The following is a 9,664-nucleotide window of genomic DNA, read 5'->3' as shown; positions in this document are numbered from 1 at the left end:
CACCCTGCTGCTCCACTCTCCCCAGCGCCCCCCCGTCTCACGTTCATTAGAAACACACACTTTCTCCCCCCGCCACTTCCCTCCCCTACCTCCGATTTTTCTTTTTTTCACCCTAGAAACTAAATCCAGTCTAGACAGTTCCCTTGGTTCAGACCTGTTATCAAAGACAAAGAGCTGATTAAAGCGAAATCATTCCGAAGTTCAGCATAAATAATTCCTGAGTGCTGACGTAGGGTTTAAAAGGCTTATTTATAGATCGATCGGGGATTAATGAGCTGTGACGAAGGGGCAGGACGCTGATGCAGGCAGCCTGCGGCGCGGGGAGCGCGCCGGCTCGGGGCTGCCCCAGCAGCCAGGCGCCTGCCGGGAGGGGAGGGCACCGGGAAGGGATGGAGGGACCACACCGCCTGCTTTTTGGTGGGATCGTGGGCATCTCCAGCACCACCCCACAAGGGAAGATGATGGCAAGAAGCACCAAGGCCAGTAATGGGGCCAGCTCCACCCATGCAGGGGCTCATTCAAGCCCCAAATCTCATTCGCCCACTGAAGTTGACATACCAGCATCAACTGGGATGCCGTTGTGCAGGCCAGCGTGGTGAGCTGAGCACCAGAAGACTTCTGCAAAGGGCCAGGTGAACACAAAGGTGCTCAGCCAAGTGCTTGCACCTACGAGGAGCAAGGGTACTTGCTCCTTATAGATACAAACACTTGGCTTTTTGGCACCTACAAGGATGGGGGTTGTAAAAACAGCTTCAGCTTCAGCCATCTGCCTTCCCATGGCTGGTGGACTTGGTGGGAACACAAGGAAGCACAAGACCACCCCGCCCACCCAAAGGCACGTGGGCAGGTTTCAAGTGGTCGCTTGGGGCTGGGCAAAGGGCATCCTCCCAGCTGGTCCTGCAGCCACCGCCAGCCCTCAGGGAGGAGCAGCATGGCCACGGCTGAAGGATGCTCTCCCTCACCTGCAGGACTCTACATCTTGATGCTACAGAACCCTATACATCCATAGGGGACGAAGGCTGCTCCTTTGACATGTCCTCCTCCAGTTGGGTTGGAGCAGCAGTCTGCTGATGGGGGAGGAGTATTTCTCTTACATCACCAGGGGCAAACAGCTCATGGGTGAGAACACTGAACACTCGCAAGCACTGCACTGCGCGGTGGGTTCTACACAAAAGCCTTTGGAGTTGCCAAGTCTGTCCCTGTTTCTGGTGTCTGCTCAGTGGCTACAGACCGTGACACGGCGGATGCCAACGATGTGGGTTAAATAAGCAATGCCCCCGTACAAAGAACGTTTGTCATCCACTCTGCAACACCTCTGACCACAATTTCCTGACCTCCTCATTGAGTAATTTCGAGTCACATCTCCAGTTTTTCAGCCGCTGGTTTTGAAACACTGTATGTCTTAAATGTCTATCTGTGTCGGACTGCAGAAGCAAGCTCCCTGGCTTTTATTAGTCATTGTTTCACTTCTGGTGCAGTCTTAGGATCTGAAATTAAATTTTAAGTGAATTTTTCAAGGTAATAAAAATAAGCTTAGGCGTATATTAGTGAATAAAAATCCATTTGTAATAATTTCCTGTAATAAAACCCATATGTTTTGTTTTTGTAAAATAAGTGCCAGAGAGTAATTTTTTTTTTCTGCACTGAGGCAAGTACATCAGACAAGAAAAGGAAAGTTAATTTAAAAGGAAAAAATAAGGGAACATATTAAGGAGAAACTTACTGCTACTAGTTATTCCTCAAAAAATAATCAAAACCTACATTTATGACAGTTGTCTTTTCATTCTCAAGACAAAAAAGTATGTGGGGACATGTTCAATTGCAACCCCAGTTCTGGAAAAATTAGTCCAGTGCATAAGGGAGGTAGAAAAATATAAAAAACACAGGCACAGTGATGAGAATATACTCTAAATAGACTATTTTTTTGGCTTTGGTGTAACCAACAGTGGAAAATTACCTAATTACCAAAACAATCTTGTTTCAGTGCTCATTAAAATCAAAGCAGTGTCAGACTTCTTGCCAACTGTCTTATCTCACTTCATCAGCAAGTAACGCAATGATAAAAAATGTACATAAATCCTCTATCCAATTTCTCCCTAACTGAGTGAGCCAGTACTTCAGCGAAGAGAAGAAAAAACAAGAAAAAAAAGCAGATGAAGCGGTAAGAGTCCCCTTCTGATGCCTGAGTTGAAGTTTCCATCGTGCACATCCAGCCCCAGTAGAGCACTCCACTTCCACAGACCAAAAGATGCTGCTCAGGAAGCAAACCTGCAAAGCCTCAGCACCGAGCCTCTGCCTTACTGCCGCGACCTATTTGTTTCTGGTAAGAGCTATGGAGAGACACAGCACGACGCCCACTACACCTCAGGGTGACTGCGAGCGCTCTCAGACGAGAGCCTGGAGCAGCAACCCAAAGGTGATGTACCTGGAGACAAGACCAGGCACATCTATACCTTTTGAGCTGCCTTTCCTTGCTGCTCCAGTGGCTCTGCAGGAGCTCAGCTTTGCTCCTCTACAGTACCAGGTCCCTCACTGATCTCCTTCCCTTCTACCTACTTGAAACAGTGCTCAGAGCAGGAAAAGAAACTAAATCCAAACAGTCAAAACTATTTTCCTACAGCCAGGTATTTGTACCTGCAACACACATCCAACTTTTAACCAACATCCCCCTTTAACCAACTAAGGGGGATAACAGCCAGGTCAAATGTGAAGCAGTTGAGATGGGTCAAGTGCCTCCTATCCCAGGACTGCTCTTCTTACAGGTGGGAAAAACCTTTTAGGAGGAGGAGGAGGGAAATGACCAGCTTTATCCAGCTCCACCATCTCACCTGGGCTGATGGAGTGGATCCCCCTGACAACAGCAGGACCAAGCACACGGGTTCAGGAGAGGACTTCTGACCACAGATCCCAAGCAAAGGCTGGATCCACCCAGTTATGCTGCCAAACGTGCCAAATCTTGTCTCCTTCTGGGATTTAAAGGCAATCAGTATTCTCAAAACCTCTCCCGGACCAGCTCAGTCCCACACAACGGGCCAGTTTCGAGGGTTCATGCTGAGCACCATTAACTGCGCCCACGCACTCTCTTGGGTGCTGATGCACTGAGCGTGGCACAGCATCAGGCCCCCGACACTGGTTTAAGAATTTGACTGCTGCAGTATAATGCATCATGTCCTTTATGGCCCAAACGGCTCCTGATTGCTTCCATACGCCAGAAACACCACGTCCAGTGGGAGCCATCACCAGCAAACATTTGTAATCAGAGCTGTCCCAGGGTCCTCCGGAAAATGTGAGTCAAGGCACGTGTCTTTTGTTCTGCACAAGCATTGCTAAAGGGCAAAGTAGGGCCCAGGCTCAAAAATGACTAGAAAGAGAGAAGACGACAATAACGCCCATTGTGGAGATGATAAAAAGCGAAGAATAGTGAGCAAATTCTGTGTATAATGGGAACATTATCTCATAGGTTAACAGGCAGGTTAATGCCGTGTACGCTTTTCTCTCAGCGATGCATCATTGGGTTAGACACTTGGGTAAAAGCAGAGAAAATGAGGTTAGAAGAGATCACCCCATCTCCTCAAATGAAATCATGAAATATTGCCAGGTGCCAGTTGTTCCACCTCTTTCTGGAGATAAGTGGATGAGTTTGTCTCTGCCAAATACAGCTGCACACTTGGGTTACTTGAGGTTAGTTTCTCATTTGCTTCAGAGCTGGAGAGATCCGTGGCTGGATTGCTTTGCCTTTCAGGGACTATAACAGCAAAGCCATCCCACATCCACAGTCATATTTTCTTTGGAGACCTACTAAGCTACTCTGTTATCAGAAAAGGCAATGATGATACCATATTGCCATTCCATAATCCCATCCATTTGACGTCAAAAAAGCCAACATTCGGCCAAGATGAGACCCTGAACTCTAATCACCCAAATTAAGTCTTCCCAGATTTGGTGGTTTTGTAAAATTAAAGGGAGGAAGTTGTTTGTTTTTTGCAATATTGCCTCTCTTTTTTTTTTTTTCCTGTAAAGACAATTGGACATAAGGGAAACCACTATACATGCTCACTATATGGTACATCCTGCAATATATCCCCCTCAAGTTCAGAATTTTCCTTTCAGATTAATTAATGGGTAGCACGATGAAAGGCTGAAAGCCATGCACAGAGACAATTCTTATCTGGCCTCCCTCCTCACAATACCGACACCAGACATGTGACACGAATCCCGATGGCCAAACGAACCCCATCACAGCCAAACCCATAACGGCAACCAAAATAAAAGCTATATAGGTTATAACAGTTCAAGATCTCAACATCTGCTATTTACCACACAAACAGAATGTATTTAATCTGCAATAAAGAACAGCACGTTCCTATAGATCTAATTACAAATTACATTGGGCCATACCAGAAACACAAGAGATGATTTTCTGCTGCTTGTTCTCCTTGACCCTGCAGATGCAGGACCAGACCTGGTCCAGAGCTCTGCTCCCCACCGCCAGCACCGTTCGGGGCATCTTTGCACTGATATTGGGTAACGTGGTGGTGCGTGCTAAAGCGTGGGCCAGCAAACGTGTCTGAAAGCCCAGTTTGGCCTACATCAAGGAAAAAGATCCTCTGATCCTCCTGATCTACAGCCTGGCAGATAGTCAAGCATGCATAGCCTTAATTATCTGCTGACTACATCTTTCAAAAGAATGTCCCGAGGCTGCTTACACAGATACTTTATGCAACAGCTACTTGAATATTATTGTTTGCACTTTTAGACGTGGAATTGGCCTGCAAGTCTAATTAACTTCCCTGGTGGAGTCATCAGAGAGCGCTGGCTAAAACTGACACCTCTTTCTCCTTATTTCTGTTTTCCCTTCCAAAGCAAACACATGTAGATGAATTCTATGTTCCCTCCAATATCCATCAGCTCTGGATTGCCTTTCCCCCTCCCACCCACCCCCTTTTTTTTTTTAAATCTAGGCAGCATTGAGCCTAGCACGGAGAGAGACACAGCGAAGTACTAGAAAACATCTGGTACGCACTTCATTACAGCATTGAGAGCTATATAAGTATACATAGAAATGCAATTAGAATAAACCATCAGGGTTGGTATTTCCATGGTACTTTCCATTCTTAACATCTAAGTGTTTTACGATCACGATTACCCTTTGTGAAAAAACACGGCACAAGTACTTCTTTGGGAGTAAAAGGCTAAAACAATTCTGAACACATACACACTTTAAGCCCACGCCGCGGGCTCCGACATCCCACATCTCTCACACCATCTGCTTCTCCCACCCAGCACCCACCTCCGCAACGGGGTCTTTGGGGAGAGCCTGGCCCGTGGGCGGGTACTTACGTTGACTTCCCGCAGATCTTCCTCTGGTACCACTGCTTGCAGTTGGTGAAGTATTTCCTGTTCGTGCCGATCAGCTTCTGCACCGCGCACACGTTGGGGCTACAGGTGACGACAAAGCAGAAGAGGGTCTGGTAAGCCTCCCTCCTCTTGGTGCTGACCCCCAGCGCGGAGCCAGACGCCACCCGACAGCACCCAAAAAGCTCTGCTGGGGTTGCAAGGCAGGCAACTTTGAGAGCTGCAACTCAGCTTGCTAGATCTGACTGTATAATGGCTATCATGAAGTGGAGGAAGCAGTGAAAGAGATCTCCCTTCACTCTGCCAGTGTATCTTTTTCTTCACTGAGTGCAAAATCTTGATTTTAGACCATAGAAATTATTTTTTTTTACCATAGAAATACTGACCGAAGTATTATTTTTAAATTAATGTTCCACCTCTCACCAAAATATCAAGAAATTAATTTAAAAATAATACTTCGGTCAGTATTTCTATGGTAAACGGCTACTTGCAATTTGGGATCCCAGCTAAAACCTGATAAAGTTACACAATAATTCAAATCCTTCCCGAAAATCCCCATTATTTTATTGTTTAGGACATAAAGAAGGACAGATGTTTATCAGCCTACGGACCAACTTGCACCAAAACCAGAACAGGTACTTTTGCTGTGTGGTAGACTCAGCCAATTCTGGACATGGATGCTGAGCTGCTGACGGGGAAGACGAGCAAGTGGCACTGCCCACTCCGGTTTCAACACACCAGGTACGGCAGCACAGATGGACAGTGGCTCTCATAAGGTACCGAGAGCTGCTTCTCCACCAGCAAAGTAGACGCTTGGCATCACATACGTGACTAACCCCACTGAGACCTGACTGCAGCCTTTCAGCTTTCTAAGAAGTGGCATCACAGCGAGCAAAGATGTGGTCAAACAGGAGCTGGGAGTTTACTCGCTGCTGGTTTGGCCAGTACAGCATTTCCCCACTCAGCCTGGCTCACCATCTCCATGGTTTGTGGCCAGCAGCCCTGGACACAGATGTGGGTGACGCATGGCCAGTGCACAAGATATGATTTATGGATCTGGGTTGTGAGGCCACCGACTGCCTCCGGGCTTGAGCCAGAGGTGTAGCAAACACCCAAGCAAGCTGGGAATGCTCAGCTCAACTGAGACTGGATTCCCAACACCAACACCACGTCCCAGTTGCGGCAGCGGCACCAAAACTATGCCCAGTATTGGCTGCTAGGCAGATGGAGGGAAAACAAATAATTAAGCAAAATACATAAATCATCCCTTCAGCCCATCAGAAGCGCTCTGCACCGTCCATGGCAGAGTTTTCATTTGCGCAAATGAAACTCCGCACGGGGCCTGGAGATGCCGTCGTAAAGGTCTTGTTGAGCTGTTCAGAGAAACAGACAGCAGCCTGTTTCACACTGGGTCTGACCGAGACGCTGCCCGCTTGCCTACCAAAATTAACAAAAGCAGAGTCTGCAGCCCAACCACCAACTCTTCCTGGGGCCGTGCTCGCTTTTCACTGGCATCCCAAATTTGTCTCTCTCCAAAACGGGCCAGCCTGCCCATCATTAGCATGAATTAACGTGAGGGTCTCCTATATGTTGGCTAACTCCAGCGCCAGCCTCAGCGGGAGCTTGGCTTGCCTTCAATGAGCCTTTGTTGCTGCGGCTGCTGCAGGGCCCAGCGGAGGCAGGATGCGACCCCGTGCAGCCCTGGCACCTTGGTCCTGTCCCGAGGGGAAAGCCAGGGCCCACGGGACCCGGGGCAATTAGGCTCACCGTTTCCCTCGTTACTGCCATATCCAGTAACGGTAGTTTGTTTCTGCATGAAAGCATTTAATTCCCTTTCTATATAAAAGGTGAGGGACACGGAGAAAGAATCTACTGAAAAAAAAAATAAAATGTTAGAAATCACAAAGCCAAACTTTCAGCTGGTGCAAACTGGCCCAGCCTCAGTAATTTCCACGCCAAATCATCGCTTAGAGAGACGTCTGTGCTCTCTGACTCAGCCCACCTCGGCTCCCCCGGCCCCGCCGCGCCGAAGTATGGTTCCAATTACATCGAAATTCCAAACCTTGCCTCGATTTCAGCGTCTGGCTGACGGCAGTGGACAATCCCTCTAATATTCATCTTGACAAGCCTGGCTACTGAAGGACTTGTTTGATCATTTCCCCCGTATCCCCGGGAGCAGCCTGCCAAGAAAACCCTTACGCCTTCAGGACAGTATTGAACCCGGCGCTGCTTTGCTCCCTCCTCCCTGCCTGGGACCGCAGCTCCGGGGCACTGCTGCTCCCTCGCTGGCTTATCGGGGAAAACTTCTTCCCAGTTTTTCCTCAGTGCGGAAAAATCCCCCTCCCCAGGGCCGTGTTATCAATGATTCCCACAGGCAGGCTGTAGTAGCGGCTCCCCGTGGTGTGTCTTCTGGTCCTTTGCCCAGTCTGGCTTAAAATGAATTTGTCAACACTCTCCCCTCTCCTCGTTGGAGTTCATCACCTCTGCCATGCCGTTCCCAGCCAGCCGCGCTGACTCGAGGATAAAACTGCCTATTGTTCCCCTTCAGCTGAAGCCTTGCACTTGGCAGGCAGCAGCTGGGAGCTGCTGGGGCAGGGGCTGCCCTTCGGGAAGGGGCAGGGAAGAGCAGGATCTACCGTACAGCCCCAGCTACCTGCCACGACTATGTCCATGACGCTCCCCAGCATCACGTAGTGCTCACAAAGCCAAGTGGGTTTGGGGAGAATGCTCCTAGGTTTTCATCTTCAAATGTTAATGTTCCTTATGTACTTCTCAGCTCCCCTCCCAGACTTGAGCCAACTCACTTAAAAAAAAAATAAGTTAATTAAGATGTACAAGTTTTGCTGCAGAGCCAAGCTCTGCCACCCAACTCGCTCTCGGCTCAATAGGAGCATTGATGGTGGGGGGGATGCTCACAGCAGAAAGGGTGGCAATCCCAGTTGCACATCCCTCCTGCAAGCAAAACAACACACGTCACTTCCAAGAGCTTTTCGGCTGGTTTTGTGTCACTGTATCTCTTTGGCACATCATTAATAAATGTTCAAAATTCAGTTGATGTTTAAACATTAGCCTGGTATTAATTGTTCTCTCCATCAGAAAGGGACCAGTGAGCAAAGTGCTGTGGCTGGATTTATCTCAGCGTAACTTCACTTCATCTGGAAACCCTGGCATACCAATTCCCTGCATCTCTCAAAGATCTCAGGCACCAGCATGGACTGCAATCACACCTTACCCTGTGCCTCTGTTGATTGTACAGGGAGTAAAAGCCTTCTCTCTGCAGAGATGAGTGCGCTGATTTATACCGGGACTGCACTAACTTTCCCAGTCTGAGCAAACTTCTGTCTCAGGGCTATCAGCAGAACTGGAGATTTACTTAGTTTCAGATCATACAGAGATGAAGATCAAGACTCCCTGTATTTGTACGTAAATCACTGTAATTCTTTCATTTTTGAGACTTTACAAATAGACATTAGCCCAGAATTTGGCTGCTGGATTCTGTACCTGATTAGACACATAAACAGCATACAGCTTTTCATAAATACTGCCCTGGATCCCTGCCAGATAATGTATCACATTGCGATATTTAAGTCTTGGGGTTTTTTTGAAAGTGTTTCATGGCCCTGCCTCCAGCAATCCATTTAAATGGAAGCTACAGTTCAATCAATGTCGCCATCCTGAGAGACAAAAGCCAGCTGAAAGGTCTGTCCTCCTTTCACCCTTCCTAATTCCCACTAAATTTTAAAAACAGTGGAAACAACTATTAACATGGAGTTAGTTTTCTACCTGTCAATGAAGACTCGAACTACTCCATCCATAACGCATTGTCCATCTAGCAAGAGAGGTCTACACGCTCTTTTGGGGATACTCCTTATCTCAGAAGGTTTATGAGTAAATAAGCGATTACTTTTGTCAAGAAAACTTTCAAGTCTTACTGGGGGTTCCAGTCAAAAGTAAGTTGGTGCCCACTCCACACAGACACACCTCTGCCCTTGAACCAATTTTCTTTTTCTCTAGATGTGTGAAAATGAGAATTGCTTCCGGAAGATGTCTAACCGTTCAAAATCTGGGCATTTTCCCCCCTCCCCCCCCTTAATGGGGATAGACTGATAAAGCATCACTGAGGGGTCTAAAATGACATCTGCGATATTAAGCATCCTGAAAGCAAGGAAGGAAGTTACCCAAAGAAGAAAGAAAAAGAAGTTATTCGAAGATGAAAGAAACGGTCTTTACCCGAGGAGGAAAGAAAAAGTCGCTATCTGAGGAAGAAAGCCCCCAGCCAGAGTTTCCCGGCAGGCAGGGCCGAGTCGAG

At 47.7% G+C, this 9,664-nt stretch overlaps 1 protein-coding gene across 1 annotated transcript in view; it reads right to left on the bottom strand.

The window, feature by feature from the left end:
• Positions 1-9,664, bottom strand: part of TGFBI (transforming growth factor, beta-induced, 68kDa) — a 40,212-nt gene that overhangs the window by 11,917 nt on the left and 18,631 nt on the right. The window contains exon 2 of the mRNA XM_009891457.1: positions 5,341-5,439. Within this exon, the coding sequence (XP_009889759.1) occupies positions 5,341-5,439 (99 nt within the window). The remainder of the gene's footprint in view (positions 1-5,340; positions 5,440-9,664) is intronic.

This window comes from Charadrius vociferus, unplaced genomic scaffold, assembly GCF_000708025.1.
Source record: "Charadrius vociferus isolate BGI_N301 unplaced genomic scaffold, ASM70802v2 scaffold370, whole genome shotgun sequence".
Taxonomy (NCBI): domain Eukaryota; kingdom Metazoa; phylum Chordata; class Aves; order Charadriiformes; family Charadriidae; genus Charadrius; species Charadrius vociferus.
This window is presented reverse-complemented; position numbering and strand designations above follow the sequence as displayed.